Source organism: Poromitra crassiceps (genome assembly GCF_964638095.1).
Source record: "Poromitra crassiceps genome assembly, chromosome: 5".
Lineage (NCBI taxonomy): Eukaryota > Metazoa > Chordata > Actinopteri > Beryciformes > Melamphaidae > Poromitra > Poromitra crassiceps.
The window spans coordinates 22,551,480-22,573,023 of NC_139642.1; the positions used below are offsets into that span (position 1 = coordinate 22,551,480).

The window sequence follows — 21,544 nt, forward strand, 5'->3', positions numbered from 1 at the left end:
GACCGTGCCGGCTGCATTCTACCGCATGTGACTGTTGGCAAGTACCTCATACAACCGTATGAAATAACCGTATGAAGAGAGTATGAAATAAGATTAGAGCTGGGAAGCACAAACTGTTTTTTAATGCATCTTGTTGGTGGTATAAACACAAGACAGCCAAATCCAACAATTTCGAAAATCCCATTTCTTGCCCCCAGGGGGTGCTGCAGCACCCTCAGCACCCACCTTCCAGCTCCCTTCCCCCACTCTGGGAAAAAGCTCCGAGCAGGTAGAAGGGGGCGCGGCCGCGCAGGGGGTGGGGTGGTATGGATTAGGGACCATGGTGAAAGTGCTGCAGCCCAGGCAGCCAGAAAACCAGAATTAGAAAAATGATTTCACTATTATTTAAAGACTTAAGACGTTGTTCTGCTTATTTTTTGTCTACTATTGTAAAATAATAGTAGACCTATTATCATGAAAAAGTATTTGTAATTTTTTTTTTTTACCCTCTCTGGCGCCCCTAACAGCTCAAGTGCCCCTAGCATTTGCCTAGTTCGTCTAATGGACGGCACGCCACTGTGTGTGTTAGTGACGGTTAAAGTAGGAAAACTGTGCGCACATCCAAAACCAGACGGTGTCTTTACGGTTTTACAGCAGGGATCCCAGCGCCCATCTACTTTGGAGCAATCATCGACACCACCTGTCTAAAATGGGGCCAGAAGAGGTGTGGCGGCATAGGGGCCTGTAGGATCTACAACACTACAGCCTACAGGTAGCACCCACATACACCGTGTTTTACTGTGTATGTATCTCCGGGCACTACACTCATTGTCTTTTCTCTTTCTTTGACCAAACTTGTGAGGCCCATGATGGTACTGTAGAGTCGAAAGAGATGTTGTACCTGTGTTGGGGGGAACAGGAGCGTTTCTCTCATTCACATCTACCACACAGACAAGAAGGTTACCTCATTGTTGTCTGTGTTATAGATTATAGTTGTATTTCAAGATATGATTCACAGAGATGTATTTATTTTTTGACAGTAGCAACCCTAACCCTATAACATTTTTGACTGAATCTCTTCTTTATCTTTATCTTTATTGTTTATTTGAGCAGGGACAGTACACAATAAACATATTGCACCAGAGATAGCTAAGAGCTCATTTGCATCTGTAGTCCCTTCTAATACAGAGAGTACAGCAAGCAACATGTTGGCCAGTTGCATGGTGACCAAATTGAGTTTGAGGGACTAAAAACTGAATTACTGCCGGCTTAAAAGGTTCCAGAGCGTTCAACATCACAGCTTTACCTCCACAGAACACCAGCAGCAGCAGCACCAATGAAAGCTAATTAGAATGACACCCTGGTCCTAATGCATTTCAACATGCTGCTTTCTCAGGATAGCCTACCTGGGCCTGACTCTGAGCCTGAGGACCATCTCCTTCCTGCTGTGCATCCCGGGCTTCATTCTCCTCAGGAGACAGCTGAGGAGGGAGGAGAGGACTCTGGCCAACGGCTCAACAGAACTGGAGGCACTCAGGAAGGAAGAGGTCCTAGTCGCTACTTCTGACAAATCACAGCCAACGTCGGACGACGGCACAGAGAGGGAGACACGGTTGTGACACCAAGTCTCCTTCTCTCACACACACACACACACACACACACACACACACACACACACACACGCGCGCAAATGAGATGTGCAGGGAATCGCATGTTGTGTCTGATCATCTCTTATGAAGCATAAATTCTATATTTGTACTACTGTACAGGTTTTGTGAATTTAACAGGATTTTTTTTTATGACTCATAGATTTCTTGAATTTACGGTAGATGCTGTTTTTTTTTATGTATGAATATTTAAAAAAGAAAATGGTGGCACAAGAGATCAGATGAGAAATGTGACTTGTCCATTTGAGTGCAGAAACGAGTATAATTCTAAACACCAGCACTCATTATATCCAAAGGTAAAGCATCAGCTTGCTTCAGGCACTGATCTCACACTGAGACAAGGTGTAAAGGTTAAAAAGCCTTTATTTTCTAGGGCATGATAAAGTTAATAACTTTATCATGATTAGAAAATAAAGGCTTTTTAACCTTTACACCTTGTCTCAGTGTAAGATCAGTGCCTGAAGCAAGCTGATGCTTTACCTTTGGATGTAATTCTGTACTTCAATAGCGCCTCACATTCCTGGAGCCGACCAGTGAGCACTCGGTAATTGTCTTTTCTTTACCAGCACTTATTAAGCTGCCTTTTGGGGGTTTTCTTTCAACTTGAGTTTTTAAATGGAAGAAGAAAAGTGGCCTTTATACTGTATACCACAGAGGCACAACACAATACATGAATGAATGAATATGATGAGATGGTCTGATGGTCACCAAAAGCTGGGCCTTCAGAAAGAAAATAAATCGTGATTGAATGTTTAAAGGGATAGGCCAACTTTTTTGAGAGATTCGCCAATTTGCCATATTGCCCATACATAAACAAGATAAACAATGTATTTACCGTCACTCTCCGTGCAGTACACTGCGAGGTACAGCCATGCAGTTAGAGTTCCGTGCAGTACACTGCGAGGTACAGCCATGCAGTTAGAGTTCCGTGCAGTACACTGCTAGGTACAGCCATGCAGTTAGATCTCCGTGCAGTACACTGCTAGGTACAGCCATGCAGTTAGAGCTCCGTGCAGTACACTGCTAGGTACAGCCATGCAGTTAGATTTGTGAATGAATGGGAGTTACCGGTAACAGCTCCATTATTATTGTTGAGATATGTGTGCCTGAACATGTCTTTTGATAGCTTTTAGAGGGCTTGTCAGCTGTTGATTTGAACAATTGTGCCTCAATCACTAACCAGTTACCTCTCATGTGTGCTGCTATACAGAGAGCATGCATATTTTATATTCTAAATAGCCTTTCACCTCACATTTTACACATTCAGATTCCAGTGGGAACATGACTGTGTTTATTTACACAATTCTATTTCAAAGACTTTTTTTCTTTTACTTTTTTCAACACTCACTTGAGTCTGCGATGTCAATCCTGATCAAGGCCACAAGGTGGCAGTGTCATATTGTTTCATATAGAGAAACAACTACCAACCAGGCAAAATTCAGGCGTAAATACAGTAGTGGAGGAAAACAAACACTGTTATACAGTATTAGAATGACACAGCTCATAAATATTAGTCACTGCCACTATGTAACACTGGACATTGGGATTAGGCTGAATTACCTCAGAAGCTTTGTTACAAAGAACTGGATTTTGGTTGAGTTGGATTCTTGCTCTTGTGTCTGGTTGTCATGTGTCATGTCTTGTATGAGGTTTGACTTGTTCCTTTAACCACAAAAACCAGTGTGTATTCATGTGACGTGCTCCACTCTGCTCCCACACTAAACGGCCTGTCTCCAGCCACTATACGTTTTGCTGGTCAGTCTATTTCCATGTTGTGTTAATCTCTCAAGACAGACGCGCTGGCTCGCACAATTTACAACTGCTCCCGCCTATCTGTCTGTATTTCAGCAGCTCTCAAATTTGGTTAAAAAAAATAACGCAGGATATCAGGTCAAAGGTCAAAAATAAGGCAGGATATCCGCCCATTTCCCAACTGCCATGTCCCCTGTGCAGTAGCTTAATAGCTCCGGCTGGAAAACAAACTAGTCGAATCCTATAGCGTGCTGCTGCAAATGGAAATTGGTCAAGATGTAATTTATGTATATATTTATTTTTGTGAACATGCGTTCTGATTGGTCGAAGACCATTCCTTCCGGTCTGAAGTTTTTTTCTTCCTCTGTCTAAATTGTAATGGGCTGAAGTACAGACTGTCTCTGGAGCAGTCGAGGAGTGTGGACAAGATAGACTGGCTTGAGAGACTAATGTGTTGGTGCTATATTCATGTTTCTGTGTATGTGCGTGTGCATGTACAGTATGTGTGTACTGTTGTGCCAAAATCCACAAACAAAAATACCGTCTATTCTCAGGTTTTGTTCTCACGAAGGGCTTCATTTCAAAATCAGAAGCCGTTTCCCTGAGCATTGCTGAAAGTACAGATTGGCCAGATAGAAGTAGTCTCTTAGAACAGACGAGTTGGCTTCCGCAATTTTCAAATGCTTCCGCCATACCGTCTGTACTTCGTGGGGGAGAATCATGCACCAACCGGAATGGGAAGTAGAAAGGCGGGTTTTCTGCTCATTAGTCCAATCAGAATCGCAGAAAGGCGGGTCTTCCGCTCATTAGTCCAATCAAAATCCAATATGCCGCATTTTTCGTGGACACACGTGTCGTGATTGGTCGGATTCCGTCTAACTTCTTTCCCGTCTGGTTTTTTCCCCAACTTCCTTGTGCATGTTCTGGGGGGGATCATGTCTATGTTCCCCGGGTTCTATATTCCCCATTTTTCACTAACCTCTCCCAGCCCCCACGCCAAACCTAACCTCCCCCCATGCCTAAACCTAACCTCCCCCAGACCCTAACCCAAAACCTAACCTCTCCCACCCCCACGCCTAAACCTAAGTTCATAGAAAGGGTTCTATGTTCCCCGGTCCCACAAAAACGGGGAACATAGGACCCGGGGAACATAGGGATGACCCCTTCTGGGGGTGTAGCTGCATTCGCCAGATGTAGACGAGACAGTCTGTTTTAAGAGACTAAGATAGAAGTGTCCAGCTATCTCAGGGCAAATAACAATAGTTAGCTATTAAATGCTATTTCCACCCCTCAAAATAGATATGCATCATCTTGGAATGAACCTTCTTATGTTGTGGCTGAACTGTCCTCTGGATACTGGTTCAGTTCCAGGATGCAGGTAGCCTTTTTTTTTGGCAAGTTAGCTGAACCAGGTATCAAGGAAGCATTGAGGAAGTCATTATCTCAATAATGTAAGCCAAGGCATTTACTTGCATAAAAAAATCTGAATGTACATTTTCTTGGTTTATTTTTGTAAATTTTCAAAGAATACCTTAAATGTAATATAAAAATAAAACTTAATATTCAATCAAATCACCTGTGGGTGCCACCGATTAATTGCAGTGATTTAAAAAATATATACAAATCAAAAGCTAGATTTGTATGGTAGTCTTGGCTGAGAGGAGTTGCACCCCTCAGTCCTCACATAGCATCGTCAAGCCTAACAGCGGAGAATCCACTTGGGCTCGTCTATGAGGATGACCTAATAGCAGGATAAAGAAAAGTATCTTTATTCCATAAACATGGTACAGTGACAGTCAAACGAAAGGCACTTCAATCAGTACGTTGTGTTTTTCTCGGTATTCGAGCACCACTAACAGAAGCTGAATGTAAGACGGTCGGTCTCTCTGAAAAGCTATGCTTATAATCCGACATGTGTACTGTATCAGAAAGAAGTGGGAAACTTTGAAACCTCACAATCGCATCCCCTCTTTCACAGAGAAGGCTCTGGATCACGGCAATAACATGACCACAACCATAATGCCCCCTTTCATGACAGCATACTCGTCTCAGTCTAGCTGCCAGACTCTCACTTCAACAACACTGAAAGCATCTAACAAACGAGAATGGGAACAATCTCTCGCTCAGGAATTGACACAAGAACATTTTGTCATCTGTCCATGTAAACCAGTGAAAACTCTCTTTTCTTTTTTCAGAACAAAGACGGGGAGAGAAAAACAAAACACATCAGATCTCAAAATCACACAAGGTTCCATGTGATTTTGTGATTCTAATCTGGACAGATCCCGTCTTATTCACATCCACAGAGATCATTATGGCATATTTTCCTTGACATTTATATGTTGCAACTAAGGGGAAAATGCATAAGTGCAAGAATGTTTGGAACCTCACCACCGCGACAGATGCATCAAAAGAAATACAATTAAAGAACAGCACAGTATAAAAGCTGGAATGGAACAAAAGCGCTCAAGTTGATTTGTCTGACTCTCCTCGTGGAAAAACATGCTCAAGTGACACTAAGATACTATACATACACCGTTCATTTGCAAAGCTAATGTAAGCACACGCCAACGCCTGGGACACACCAGAAGGGTCTCCGTCGCAGCGCGTCACGGAAGCGTCGAGCAGAGCAGGTAGCCTGGCCATTCACACTAGAAGCGCGCCGTTTTGCTCCGCCCAGGTCACAGATTCTACTGACCTCATGCTCGGCTGCAGGTGGCCGCTCAAGCCTCGCGTCAAAAATAGACCAGAGGCGGAAACTCGCTGGAGGACGCGAGACGGACGCGACGCACCGCGACCGTTGTTGACTGGTCTCCCCTTTTGACAAGGACGCCAAAATGAAACCGCTTCCGCAACGGAGAGACCCTTCTGGTGTGTCCCCGCCGTAAATTTACATAAGATCATCAAAGTGACTGCAACAGGTATCTTTGCTACATACAGACATAAAGCAGAAAACCTTTTGCATCAAAATACATTCACAGCGGTTTACCACAGCATTTGAGTGCTTTAGCTTCTACTTAAAATATTCTATGGCCGACGCTGCACTCTGAACTCTGAACTGTGCAACTGGCTAAAGAAAAAGTGATAACAAAACAATAAAACAGCAGCCATCCTTGTCACACATATCTTTGACTTAGCAGGTGATCTGTGATCACACATGGGTCAATTACACAATGCAATCCTCCCAATTACATTAAGCAATTAATCTGCCCTAGAGAGACGATCCTTTTAGCCATGTGGCAAAACACAGAACCAGGAACGGAATACAAATTTCAATTGAAAATACAAAATTCCATCCAGGCCAGTCTGGTGCCCTTATAAAAATCAACTCCATGCTGCTTTAAAAGCCAGTGTGTGTGAGTGAAACTCTGTGCTTTGAGGAGCACGTCCTCTTCTCGTGATAGGTATGCGCTGTGGCCCCAGGTGTCAAGACAAGTTAAGCGTATGATGCGGTGGTTCTCTCGTGTTTGCGTTGCCGAGTAAACATTTGAACCTTCGTGGACTTCTCGATAACTAGTCCTCCTTTTTGTCTCCACAGTCTTGAAGATTCTGGAAAGAGAGAATGAGAACAAAGCGTCAAGAGAGATGAGGTTGACAACGTGAGCCTACATTCCACACCTACGTTACCACAGGCCAACACGTTCTCACTCCGAGCACGTAGCATATTGACGCTTTGTCCCGTCCCTTGTGCGTCGCTTGTTACTAACATGGTACCCTTGAGCAACACATGAAACGACTTGGGCTTTCCGACTAAACTCAATGCAAACCCATGGAAGTCATCTTTGACGCTTATGGCAACTGCTCCCCCATTAGCCTAACTGCTCCCCCATTAGTCAACTGCTCCCCCATTAAGGTCTGGAGGGAGGTTAGGTTTAGGCGTGGGGGGTGGGAGAAGTTAGGTTTAGGGTTAGGGTCTGGGGGAGGTTAGGTTTAGGCATGGGGGGTGGGAGAGGTTAGGGTTAGGGTCTGGGGGAGGTTAGGTTTAGGCATGGGGGGTGGGAGAGGTTAGGTTTAGGGTTAGGGTCTGGAAGAGGTTATCTCCTCCAGACCCTAATGGGGGAGCAGTTGACTAATGGGGGAGCAGTTAGGCTAATAGGGGAGCAGTTGCCATAAGCGTCAAAGATGACTTCCATGGGTTTGCATTGAGGTTAGTCGGAAAGCCCAAGTCGTTTCATGTGTCGCTCAAGGGTACCATGTTAGTAACAAGCGACGCACAAGGGACGGGACAAAGCGTCAATATGCTACGCGCTCGGAGTGAGAACGGGTTGCACAGGCGGTGCAAACATTAAAAACTTTGCTAGGCTTAGAAAGATGATCACACTGACTGCACTGGTAGCCCATTCCAATCATCTACTACATCCACTTGCCGTGTTTTGAGGGTTGAGATTCTGGAAGCAGATGTTAATCATTTGTTTGGATTCAATGACTTTCACTAGCGTTGCCAACAACTTCTGTTATCAGTGTCTCCACAACCACAACACATGTCCCAGGGCTTTTTGAAGAGACTCCCAAGTTGATGATGAATTGGACGGGCTTCTTAAAACCTGAATTACCCCTTTAAGATTCGGATCGAACTCTTGCCAAACAAACAGTACAAATAAGAGTGAACATCTAATGTTATCCTAATTATCTAGTACGCCCCTCAGTGACATGTGGACCACTAACCAAGCCTCCAACTTGGGGATGCCTGACTGTTCTTCACTAGTTTGAGCTTGATGGAATTTGAAATGACTGCATTTGAGACGGTCATCACACAAATAGCTGTGAGCAGGCTGACAAAGTGCGAGACAATCTCGAGCGAGGCTGGTAAATTGTTCTACTGTACCTGCTACGTACCTGCTACTTAGGTCAGCAGCCATTGATTTGAGCTTCTAAATATGGAATTTGGCTAGCAGGTAGCAGATGTAGCTGGCCGGTTTTTGGAATGAACCCAAATTAATTATTTCCCATTGTCAAACCTGGTGGTTGAACTTAGTTCCAGAGTTTCGGAGCACTTCCCACTGGGTTGAGCAAGGCCAAAACAGGGCTAGTCCAGGAACTCAAGTCCCACTACTTGTGAGCCTACATTCCAGCCTTCCAGCCTGTCAACGCTGTTGGCCCTGACAGTTATACATCATCATCACATTCTATATGTTTTCAAATAGGGGGTGTTGCAGCCGTTCCTACATGAATGAGCATCTACCTTTCAGAAACTAGGTACGTTATTCATTCTTAAATCTGCATTACTTTCAGCTGCCATCTAAAATGTGTTGCTAAATATAGAACAATTAGACTGTTAAGAGTTGGAAACAACACACAACACACACACACACACACAGTATTAAAGAACACAGAGTAAAAATAACTGTCTGTGCCTATCCAGGCAAGGCAGTTTGTTTTTGTACTTTCACGCCTTCAGCAGGTGATGACACTTAGTTTTTTCATGTGAACGATGTTAGCCACATCCTGCAACGTTCTTCTTTAAACTTCCCACAACGTCATTCAAATTCATGATGACGATCATACTGTACATTTGACAGCAGCATTGTTGTCTGCCATTTTTGACAAGCGTAAGTTAGTTGTCATGGTTACGCACCAACTAGTGTAGTTTAGCCCCGCGCTTAAGTTCCCGGCTAGAGTTCCTGGGCTAACGTTCTTGGGCTTTTTGGCCTTCAGTGGAAAGGGGCGGGCTACTATGTCCCATCATGTCCTGCCCTGCCTGTGACTAATCAGCACCTGAAGCTCCTGGTGTTCCTGCAGCAGTCGGTCGTACTCCTTGCCCAGGCCGTCCACCTGCTTCTTCATTGCCTCTGCCTCTGCCTGGGACTTGTTCACTTCTGGAGAGGAAAACGAAACAAAACATCAACGCGAGTGCATTCCAAACCACCTCGTCTCCTCTGTCCACCCCGTCATCGGCTTTAGGTGCCCAGTTATTTCATCGCCAACCACGCTAGAAGATCAGAGCACAGAAATAAAGTGTGTCACGTGTGCGAGCCCCAAAAGCACATCAGGGCTGGTGTGCGTGCCGTGCATACTAACCGTCACCTGAGGTCTTCAGTTCTATTCTCAGCTTGTCCACCTCCTTCCTCAGCAGCTCCATGCCCTCTGCAGTGGCCTTATCGCCCTTCCCTTCCATCAGAGTCTGAAACGCACCGAGTGACGTGAATATGATTTCATACTGTGCATCAATAGTTTCAAGTGCTTAGACTCTGCGTCATACATCTTCTTATGTTGCATTTGTTCGATTCAGATCTGCATTCTGGCCTTTGCTGCTTTAGCTGGAAAGGTGCAAGGTTCACATTATTATCTCACCATCTCTATATCTGCATCTTATCTTAAATATGCCACGTTAAAGGGATAGTTCATGTTTTCTAAAGTCTCGCCGCCCTATTTGCTACTTACCAATGGCGATGTTGATTGGTGGAGTTCTTTCTCAGCACAGTCCATGCTGTTCCTCATAGTAGCTGTAGAAAGTTGGGCAAAAGCGAATGCAAGATGAGCGGCGCCAAAGCTGACTGAGGCTCACTGAAATGTCCCACACGGTACATCTCTCAGTGAGCTTCAGTCAGCTCGTACATAACAGGAGCGTGAGCACATTAGCTTTGCATTCGTTTTTGCATAACTTTCCAGAGCTACTATGAGGAACAGCATGGATTGTGCTGAGAAACAACGAACAATCAACATCACCATTGCCAAGTAGCAAATAGGACTAGACTTTAAAACACGTGTACCATCCCCTTTAACATCGTCAACAACACGTCTGCAATGATATCACTGATGAGGTCTGATGTCTAAACGCATTAGAAGATGCATCTGGAGATCACTCAGACCTTGGCTAGATCACTGACATTCAGGACTAGAGGCTGGATTATAGAGTGGTGGTGAGAGACAGTGGACAGCTTGGAGAGACAGCAACCGGTGTAGTACAGAATAGACCCCTTATACGCCTACGTCACAATGACAACAAGCAGCGTCAGATGCGCAAGACGGAGGCAGAAAGACAGACTCCGCGCAGCCCTGTCAAGTAGTTTTCCAGTGGCCCGAAAACTATTCGAGCTAGATATGTCTTCGTGTTGTGCAGTGCGATGCCAGAATCGGAAAGCTATTGTAGCAGAGTATTCGGGTCTGCCTATTCATTCTTGGTTAATAAAATAATAAACGATAGAGGCAGGCTGTAAGGTTATAACAAGCTTTTCCCCACCTACCCTGTTCTACGCAACTCGAGGGAACATACACAGCCTCGCACACACGCAATAGAACACAACACAACACTGAACAGTCTGTTACACTATCAACAAAGCAAGGAGTAAAGTTTTACCGAATCCCGTCAACTCATACTGCTTTTAATGCTAACCGTAGGTGTCTTTGGTTGCAAGCCGAAAGAGGAAATCGTTAAAAATGCCCGACTTTGCAGTGCTCGCTCATTTCATATCAGGTAAACTGTAGTAGGCTGCTAGTAACAGCCACATCGCTCGGTTAGTTAACAACCAAGTAACGTTAAATAATGTCATTATTAAGTTGAACTGATTGGAACGAGGACATCATTAAAAATGCCCGACTTTGTAGTGCTCTTCATAATCAGGTAAGCTGCCTGAAACTGTAGGCTGCTCATCGCTCGGTTAGTTAACGACCAAGTAACGTTACATAATGTCATTGAGTTGTGTGCATTATCAACATAACAATATATCTTTGCAAGTTACAGAATAATTATCTACGCTATCCCCAGTTATAAAGGAATGCACGATATGTATTGCCGGCCACTAGGCTTGGCCAATTGACAGCGCCAGTGCGTATGGGTCTGTAAGACATGTCCCATTAAACAATGTTAATTTCGATGCATAACATTGCTTATCACTAGGCGATAAGCTGTAGTAGTAAGCCGAGAACTGCATTTTAAAACTAAAATATAACTGTGTGTTGCAGATGGGCACAGAGCAGTCCTGACAGCGGGGCTTTTACACAGTTCTCACTGTCTGTCAATGCTGGGCTGATGGCTTTTTGCCTACACGATGCGCGCGCAGCTCAATGTTGACAAGCTGTATAAGGGGTCTATTGAGATTACGGTACTCTTTATGGAACACCCAGATTAGGAAGAAACTCTGTAGTCGGTGCTGTAGTTTAGAACACTACAGTCAACAGCAATTGGCATGATTGTAGATAGTAAACTCTATATAACGATAAATATTTATTGTCTGACGGTATCTTATTTATGGCTGGGAGTGCCTTCAAGATTTGAAGAGATGTAAGCAAACAAGTAGAGCAGGTTTTCTCTGTCTTAAACCATTATGTAAATTGAGCTTCTACAATCCTTATCATCTCCATCTTAATTAGGGTTTCCAACTTTCAGTCCATTTAGGTGTTCCAGTGCTGGGGCCCTAATTAGTGAGTTGGTTGCGCCTGTGTTTACCCTGCCTTTTAGACACAAAATGGCAGCTATGAAAAAGGCCCATCCACGGACTGATCAGGTCTGGCTCTGTCGCCACACCGTTAGTGATGTAACTTAAATCACCAAAGCCGTGTCCAAAATGTCTCAGAAAGTACATCCATAACCCTAAACGGAGTCTATCTCTGCTTTATAATCCATGTCACAGAGAAGAAACTTGAGTTTGGGGAAAGAACCGAGGCGAGCGACATTCAAACCTCCAGTTTAGAATCCAAACCAAATGAGTTATTTGGAGATGCATGCAAATGATCCTTTAGTGTGTTGTGTGTAACTGAATAGCACAGTCTGACTCTACTAGCAGGCAGCACATAACACATTCCAACTCCTTGTCTCATGTGGATGTTTCACTGAAGGTTTGTGAGTGGATCATCTCTCAAACAGAGATTATCTTTGAACCAGTATGAAGCCTACCTGCTTTAGCAGCTCATTGGCCTCAATGTATTTCTGGGCAGCCTGGTAAGTGCTGTCAACCTGCGTCTGAAGGTCAGCAGTGGTGCCCGACACTGTTGCCAGCTGGTCAATCAGGGTGATAACCCGCCTCATGACCCTGCAGGAGGAGGAGAGGAACATCCAACTGTCAGGGCATAAATGCAAACCTGCTTCAAGGGTTAGAACGCTAGGGTTTTTTGCAATTGTTCCTTCATTTGATAGGATAGCACTGTATGTGCTAGACAGCGACAGGAAAGCAGGGAGGGAGAGAGGGGCAGATGGACATGCAGCAAACGACCGCAGGTCAGATTCGAACCCGGGTCGGCTGCATGAAGGACTAATAAAAGCCTTAATGGTACGCGTTCTACCAGGTGAGCCACCGGGACGAGCCCATGACAGATCATGTTTGCTTATTTAATATAAATAATCAGCTGTAATAATGACAGTCAACTCCAACAACTGGTAAAAGTGCCGGATCGACTCTCGCCCATGTTAATTGATGGGCGATACATGGGGTACGGAAAATTACACACCTGTTCTATTTTTGTCTGATCCCGCATACGTCTGACAGATGACACAGAGTGTGGGTCTGTTCACAGCCGTACCGCATCTGTTCCGGAGGCGGGGTACATTGGCTCTAATACAGACAGTCCTCTGTGTGTTAGTAGAATAACAGGTTAAACTAGAGGGCACTCGGTAGAGTGTATACCTCCGGCAAACACTTCTACAAAGTTTCATGGTGTTACGTGAATCTGTTTAGAACGTAGGCGCCTTCTTGTGATTGCCATTACCACACCACCTGTTGGCCAGTGGGCATTGAAAGTTAATCAGTTTAGTTATTCCTTGGCCCCATGACCTGCCTTTCTACGAAGTTGTGTGCTGTTAATCCATTTGGAAGTTAGGCCCCGTTCAAGACAACTCAGACCACCGGAAAAAATTGGTTCCGACCTGTACAAAGTGAATTGAGCCATTGGCATGGTCGGAATTACAGCTAGTAAATTCGGGTACCAGTGATACCATATCATCCAGACCTCCGCTTTGTCCGAGTTGACGTCATAGCCACATCAAAATGGTGACTTGTATCGTTAATGGTGATCACATAATTATTATAAAGACGTTTGTTAACGTTTTAACACAACATTTGATGTCTCAATTATGTAATGTTAACGTTAATATGTGTTTGTGTCATCTATGTTTCACTCTGATTAGAGCAATATGTGAAATTCTGCATTCGGTTAGCATTGTTAGCTAGTAGGTAGCTACAATGCTACACGGGTTGCTATAGCAACCTATAGCCTGTGTTTGGTTCCCCCCCGCCCATGAACGCAAATATGTCCGAGGTGGAGGTTCCATGCTGAAACTTACGGCAGTCTGAGTTGTCATGAATGTGGTATTAGAGCCCTTTTTGTGATGAAGTAAGAAGCTGGCCAACACTCCAGAAAGTCCTTTCAAAGTTTTAATTGTCACCTGGGACAGAGCACAACGTTTCAGCGTTAAGCCTTCCTCAGCGTTGTGATGCGTTATCACACCTCATTTTGGCCAGTGGGCGTGGAAAGTGAATCACTTCTTAGTTGGCCCATGCAGTACTTGTCTACAAAGTTTGGCGGTGTTGCGTGAATCCGTTTGGAAGTTAAGTGCCTTTTTTGTGATTGGCCACAGACATTGCCACGCCCCCTTTTGGCCAGTGGGTGTGTAAAGTTAATTAGCTTTTTGCGATATCCTGCTGAAAGACAGAAAGGCATAACCTCCCAGTCAACTCTGTTGGCAACTTGGCGGAGGTGATAATGCACGAAAAGACTCACAGCCAGAGGAAGAGAGAGAAGCCAGAGATGTAGAGGTTCCTCTGGGATCGGAACAGCTTCATGTGCAGGTGGTCAAACATGTTGGGGTGAAGCTTGGAATCTTTGCCGAGTTCTGAATCCGAATATTTCCTCACCTCACGCACAGCATCTGGAGGAAAAATAACCAAGCAAAAACTTTTGTTTCTCATGTGTTGTACAACGTTGTGCATCAGCACATAGCCAACTCCCTACAAAAAAATTCTACTGAAACCAGAACCTAGTACTGCAAAGTTATAACGATGGATCAGAGTTACGTGTCCATATTCATGTGGTTTCTAGTGACCAAGTTAAAATATGGCTTTCACAACTGGATTTGAGCATAGCTTTAACCAGAAATATTTTGTGTCAGACAGACGGTATGTTGCCATGGCCAAAGTATCTGCGTGTTTACATTATTAATAAAATATACTTCTCTGTGGCTGGAGCTGTCAAAAGTCAGATCTTGTTGCCATCTAAAGTCACCCTACAGTGGGTTCACAACTCCCACTAGGAATGACGATGACCTACCTGCACTGCTGATGTTTCACTTACCAAGAAAGAGAATGATCAGGATTATGATCATGGTGAGAAACATTTTGTTCCCGAACCTCGCCACTCTCTTCCAGATGCTCAGTTGGAAAACACGCTGCCATCTGCAACCGCACACACAAACACACACACACACACACAGGCAGGAACACAGGTAAACACCCACTACACAACCACAATGTTGGGTTCAAAATCAAAATCACTCAAATCATCATACAAATTTGAAGGACCATGACAAAATTGAAGGGAAAGACATGCGCACAAAGCACGTCAAGTGTCTCTTGCCTACCTCCTTGCTGAGATGAATGGTAGACAGAGGATGACAAGAATGCCGATCTCCACATAGAGAAAGGTTGCCACAGCAGTCCACTGCAATCCCATCTCCAACAAGACCTACTGAAGAAAGTTACTTATGTCAAGTTAACTTGACACTGACTGAAATTTGGCACGAGCAGCGCACAATTGCTCAACTTCCCATCATTGAGTGCCTCACTGATGATGTCATAGACATTGTGACATCACTGATGATGCCATATATATTGTGACATCATCAGTGACATCACATTTACAGTGTGGCTCACCTTCATCTTATGACATCACTGATGTCATAGAGGCACTGATGACGCCACAATGCCTGTGACATCATCAGTGCGTATGACATCAGTGATGCCATAAGATGATTTGGTCAATAATGTCACTGATAACGTCATAGACATTGTGACATCATCAGTGGGACAAACATTTAAACAGCCCGCTTGCTCCCTTTTATGTGTTACATGCAACACCACTTCTAATGGTCAACAGTCCATCCTTTGTTTAGAAAATGTGACAATTTAAGCTCATTAGCGTTAGTTACCCCCTCTGTCCAAAGTTCACATACTGTACCGAACATTATCCTCGACGCGAGACTCAGCCTGTTTCTCATTCTGATGAGTGGTCCACGAGTGAATAGGCAAATGCTGAGGCTAATAAACGTTACTTGTCAAACATGTTAGGTTAACGTGCATGACTGCCATCACAAGTACCTTTAAGTTACGGTAGTATGTGACATCGAGAAGCACTGGTTGTTTTAGCTATTTACTTGTGCAAATTGAGTGATGTAGCTAGGCCTTTCTGAAGAGGTTTCCAAGTTGTCAAACAGCATGCCAAAAACTAGCTTTAACGTCAAAGCTAACGTAGCTTTTGACACCTGCCTAGAAACAAACATTTAAAATGGGTTTATGCTGTTTATAGCGTTAAGTCAGTTAGCGATTCAGTTCAAACACAAAAATGTGCAACTTACCAGGTATGTCACCCAATAAACTGGATGCGCCAAAGTAAAAGTTAACCGGTTACTTCACTCTTCCTGTTTGATGATCTGTAGTTGCACTCATATATCTATGGTTGCACTTGCATGAGCTGTAGTCTGCAGTTAGCGCAGATGGATAGAATATGGCTTCCGTTCTGAACCTTCAAAATAAAAACTGTGTATAGTGTGCGTACCATTTTTGTTAGTTCTCTTGGACAAACATAACAAAACGTCTACCAAAGATGTATTACTTCACTCGGTATTCATTGTTACGATTCCACCGACGAGACTGATCCAAATATTCTAGGAGTTCCTAATCTTGCAGCTTTATTTTGAAGGCGAAATCGACTTACTTGGCCGACTTCTGGTCATTGTAGCACGCTTTCTGCTTCGGATATGACGCAGCTTCCTGTTTAGGTAAATAACTAGGGTCCAAATAGGGTTTTGGTCTATGGTTTTTAGACAATAAGGAAAAATCTAGTTGGACTGGATTGGAGCAAAAAAGAAAGAAAAAAAGTGGGCAGGGAAACTGATCCTTTGGTTGCTCAGGAATTGAAGGTCTTCTTTCGTCAAGCTGGACTGGACACATTGCAAACATGGGTGTAACGTTAGCAGTAAATACCTCTGTCAGGTTACCCACCTTGTTTCCCCTCATTGATTGATAGTTGATCTGAAAATAAATGAGTAAACTCTCAGCCTCATTTCAGAGGTGGGTAAACTGACTTTACTTTAAGATGCATATATGCCCCTGATTGTATGTGATGGTAAATCAGGACATCCCACCACAAAAATAAGTGTGTTCTTAAAGAGAGACGCCAGTAATCCAACACACATTTTTATTTGGTACAAAAAGTAATAAAACAAACCTACAAAAAAATAAAACACATTGATGTTCATGTCCCCAGATCCTGTGCTGATCCATACGTGTTGTGGAGGTAATCTATAACAGCCGAGGTACTGGACAAAGAATTGAAGACTCTTCTCTCGGGCTGGGAGCTAACCCTCTCCAGCATGTACATAAGATGTTGGTGGAAACAGGTGAACGGAGTGCCCTGCTCTATTGCAATGTCCACCCAGTCCCATAGACACTCCAAAGGGGTGTCTTCATACCCGCCAAACATGGCAGGGTTAGTGAGCAGCCCCCGCGCGGCCATCACACCTAAACAGCAAACCAGAAGAAATATGGGAGAATGCAAACTATAAAGGAATACTTTTATTCACACATCTGTCATAGTGACATAATTCAGGGTTACTTTAAGTTTAAAAAATGCAACATAATCGAATACTACCCAGCAAACATTTTTACGTATAATGACCGTCTTCTGCATGTGAAACCACTACGTCGAGTCAGGGTCTAATTACGTATATATCCGAAACAGAAATCCTAGCGACGTCGGCGTTACCTGCACGGCCGCTCACACAACGGCTATATTCTGATCAAATTATCTGCAGTGTGCATTCAGCAGTGTTACATATCCACTATCTCCAGATGTAACATTTTTTTGCTACATTAAAAAAAAGCATGGCCTCATGCGGGATTTGAACCAGGGTCGCCTGCACCATAGCGCTTTGTCTTTTCCACTCGGCTGTCGATCTGGTGAAGTTACTCTGTGCATTTTGTCATACTGTATATACTGTCCTCAATGGAAATGTCCATTGAGGACTAAGTTTCAATGTGAAGGTTCCTACTGGAACTTGCATTGCGAGCCTGCCTCACAGTTAACGTTAATTCAGCTTCATGATTCCAAACAACGATGAGACAGGTACATTTGTATCATGTACGATAATGTAACAGACTTTATGTTGACTGTGCGTGCGTCTACTCTGTACGGCTTCGTCCATCTTGTGTACTTTGTGCGTCGGGAGATCAAGGAAGCTTGTGATAAATATGATAAAGAGGCACTTAGACACACACCACAGGTTAAAACTACACTGACATCAACGTATTTTCGGATAAAAAAATAAAAAGGCGTTCAGTAATAGTAGTCATTGTATGTGGAGTGCACGACACGTCACACTGTGACTATCTGATCACACAACCAAATAAATTGTGAATCAAATACCGTTTTATTCAACAAAAACAAAATACACCTACATGTGGTGTTTTCAAAGCAATATTATGATGAATATTTCTTGTTTTGTAAGAGACGGTTAGAGGGTACTTTGGGGGAATGTGGAGACGACGTCACCTTGTGGCCGGCCGCTGCATCACCTTCTAGGGTAGACGACCGACAGAAATGAGATTGTCTGGTGAGGTCGCCGTCTAGACAATGTTTGCTGGGTAGCATCATTCTGCTAAAAAACAAACCTACCATCAACACCAGTGAGCTGGTTAATGGACTCCACATCGCGGAGGTACTTTATGTCTCCATTGGCGATGACCGGGACCGATACGCTGTCTTTGATCGTCTTGATGGCGTCGTAGTGGACCGGCTGGTGCCGCTCGTCCGCTGTGCGGCCATGGACCGTGATCCACGACACGCCGGACGCCTCCGCCTTCTGACACAGATCCACTGTCCGCCTCAGGTCCTTGTGAATTCTGCGGGTGAGATCGGATATTTCAAGCTTTTGCAATTGCAAGCCATATCAAGACAAGTGTATTCTTCCCTTGAATGTGTGTCTTTTAAGATATATTCTGATGGAGCTGACACTTTTATTGATGGAGAGTAAATTCAAAAGGGCAGGTATGACCTAAAGCGGTGTCCCACTCTTTACCTTATTTTGATGGAAGCAGTATAGTTGGGATTGTCCACTTGGTTTCGGACCTGTCTGACCATGTCTTTCACCAGTTCAGGCTTGTTGATAAGGCACGCACCATACCCCTCTGACATAGCCCATCTGAACGCACACGCACGCACACACACACACACACACACACACACACACACACACACACACACACACACACACACACACACACACACACAGATCAAACAATCGTATCTAGCAAGAAACACAAACTAAACTCATACAGATTAGGACAGGTGTTGAGGGGGCGAAGGCTTGCTGCTTCACCCATCCCAATGCCACATTATTTATATATATATATATATATATATATATATATATATATAATGTTTGTTTGTTTCTCTCCTAAAAAAGAAAAAAATATTAACTAATGGGAATGAAAATAGTTGTGTCCTAAACTAACAAATACTGAGAGTTGGATAAATAAATAAAATCACATAATTGATGACATTGTATTAAAATCTACTGCATGACTAATGCAACATCAAACAATCTATCTGTGCATTTTTTGATCCATTCTAAAAACTAAAACTGTAAAGCAATTAAAACAAAAAACAAAAAAAAAGTAACTGGAGGCCAAAATGGATCAGGGCCTACTGTCACTAGCAGCACCTCTGGGGACAGCCACAGTTGAGGTCAACTCCGTCTGAGAAAGGTGCCACCACACAGGCTGCGTCTGCCAGGGTTTGGACATCACTGGCAGCAAACTGCACTATCAGGGGCCGGTCAGCTGATGAAGAGACAGAAAAACAAATGGCGTGGGCTCAACACTTACACTGATTTGAAAATAAAAAGAGTGGCAGTATGTTGAAAACCTCACAGTGAATAACACCCTTATTATATGACAATATTCACATTCTGGTGTGAAGGAATTAAGATAATCCGCTGGCACAGCTTCTCATAGGAAATGGTTGTGCACTATTCACCTTATGTAGCCCAGCCCACTTGACCCATTGTGTCACGACTTCCTGTTCAAAACGCAGACCGTTTTACCTGCTCAAACTGGTCTGACTCACCTGGTCCAACCTAGTTTGACTCGCATATGGGTCAGACTAGGTTTGTGAATCACAGGATTGTGTAAACACAATCAGAACTTCTGATTGTGTTACATAAGGTGAATAGCGACTCACATACTGCAGTTTCTCTACTCACATTCATTGGTAGTGAATTCACTGTCTCTGGCTTTGACAGATCTCATGAAGTCAGCAGCGACTATCATCGGGGTGAAGCAAACATCACAGTCATATTTCCTCACCAGGGATCTGAATGCTAACCTGAGCAGAAAGAATCAAAGACTTCAATGAGCATATTATTAGGCAACAGACACACACACAGCAAAGCCTCGCCGTAGCGCACTTTGTGAAACACATTTGAAAGAAGACCAACCCATACATTCAGGCGGTGTCTCGTCATAGATGCGTGGTCAATGTGTCAGGGTGGGGGAAATCCTCCCGTTTTCCCCCACGGCCACGTACATACACGTTACCGGAAGTAACGTGACCCCGACCGACTGTATCTATATATACATCGTAAAATGCTCATAGATGTTAAAAAAAAGTATATTCACATAGTGTCTCTAGTGCTACAAAGATAGTGTAATTTCTTTGTCTGTGTGACATCTAAGTAACATCTAACCTTACTCATCATCACTGCGTCAGCCCCCCCCCCATGAATGAGCATCTACCTTTCAGAAACTAGGTATGTTATTAATTCTTACATCTGCATAACTTTCAGCTGCCATCTTAGACAAAAATGTGTTGCTACATATAGAACAATTAGACTGTTAAAGAGTTGGAAACAACTTTTTAGCCTGATACTGTATATTAAAACCAATATTGGCCTTATTTAGCTGTAAATACTCACATTATTATCACTTGCTTTCCCAAGTTACACACACACACACACACACACACACACACACACACACACACACACAGGAAAGCAGTTTGCTCCCAGCAGTCAGACCCATTTCATAGCTAGAGGAAGAGCCTGCTACCATGTTGTTTCCGAGTACTTGCACATTCGTTTGATGTATGTTATGTACATGTTGGTCAAAGCTTGACCATGGGAGACGCAACCAAAACAACGGGGAAGTTGAGATCATTTAACGCCGAAAGTGAACAGTGATGTACGCTAGCTAACTAAACTACCGTAGATGATGTAACACTCTCTTCCCCCTAAATTGTAGTTGTTGCTGTAAATAAGAACGTGTAGTTATGTTTACTAGAGTTTTACCCTGCTAGCCGGGCGCTCTCGCTCATACTGATCGTTAGCGATCAGTTCAGCTCTGAGATTACACATTCAACTTACTTTGAATATCGGACCATCGGTGCACATATTTTCAGGACTTTTCCCTTCTCGAACATGTCCATGATGCTGCGATCGGATGTCTTCATTTTTCTCAGTCAGTAAGGTCAGCCAGATAGCACGGCTAGCTAGCTCACTATCCAAGAGTGGTGAACAGTTCGCCTTCTGCAGTCCGACTCTCCTATTTCATTGCTGACAAGACTACTTACTAGTCAGTATCGAACGTGCATAAAACAATTAAAGACAAAGCTGTCAATCTCGGTAAAAATCCTTAAATACCGCGTTGATGGACTACTAAACAAACCACGCGGTGTTTTATGTTGTTGTGGGCGTGTGCTTGTGACGATTTTCACTTGACCTTTGAACCATAATGCTGCATTCACGTCCCATGGGAAAACAGTAAATACCCAAATACCACACCGTCTCCATCCATCAGTCTTCAGATATATCAAGGAGGTTCTGAGTACTTGGGATCGGGGTTTCAAATAAATGAATGAAACTAATCTTAGCTTTTGGATGCCATTAGATAGTTTCATTTGTGAAGTAGCAGGGTTCTGTTGAAAAAGACCATACATGCTCCCAA

General features: G+C 43.7%; 2 protein-coding genes across 2 annotated transcripts in view; one reads left to right on the plus strand and one right to left on the minus strand.

The window, feature by feature from the left end:
- slco1c1 (solute carrier organic anion transporter family, member 1C1) overlaps nucleotides 1-1,598 on the plus strand; it is a gene marked incomplete at both ends in the record, with an annotated part of 28,243 nt that extends 26,645 nt beyond the window's left edge. The window contains 2 exons of the mRNA XM_083636581.1: nucleotides 634-751; nucleotides 1,376-1,598. Coding sequence (XP_083492707.1) covers nucleotides 634-751; nucleotides 1,376-1,598 — 341 coding nt within the window. The remainder of the gene's footprint in view (nucleotides 1-633; nucleotides 752-1,375) is intronic.
- Nucleotides 1,599-4,907: 3,309 nt separating this feature from the next.
- dus4l (dihydrouridine synthase 4-like) lies at nucleotides 4,908-21,226 on the minus strand. The gene is made up of 13 exons (XM_083636582.1): nucleotides 20,965-21,226; nucleotides 19,807-19,928; nucleotides 19,267-19,384; nucleotides 18,622-18,744; nucleotides 18,219-18,445; nucleotides 16,803-17,065; nucleotides 14,908-15,011; nucleotides 14,622-14,722; nucleotides 14,052-14,199; nucleotides 12,232-12,367; nucleotides 9,417-9,519; nucleotides 9,114-9,214; nucleotides 4,908-6,947 (listed from the first exon to the last, which is right to left on the minus strand). Exons 1-13 carry the CDS (start codon nucleotides 21,048-21,050, stop codon nucleotides 6,912-6,914), a joined length of 1,668 nt encoding a protein of 555 aa, XP_083492708.1. The 5' UTR covers nucleotides 21,051-21,226; the 3' UTR covers nucleotides 4,908-6,911.
- Between the last annotated feature and the right edge of the window lie 318 nt (nucleotides 21,227-21,544).

What these genes read in the sequence shown, in the direction of transcription:
- dus4l (XM_083636582.1), bottom strand. Translation starts at nt 21,050, where the DNA reads ATGAAGACATCCGATCGCAGCATCATGGACATGTTCGAGAAGGGAAAA. An exon ending in CAGCACAGGATCTGGGGACA is followed by an intron (nt 15,012 to 16,802) that starts TGAACATCAATG and finishes TTTCTTCAGTAG; the next exon opens with GTCTTGTTGGAGATGGGATT. An exon ending in CCTGATCATTCTCTTTCTTG is followed by an intron (nt 14,200 to 14,621) that starts GTAAGTGAAACA and finishes TTTTTCCTCCAG; the next exon opens with ATGCTGTGCGTGAGGTGAGG.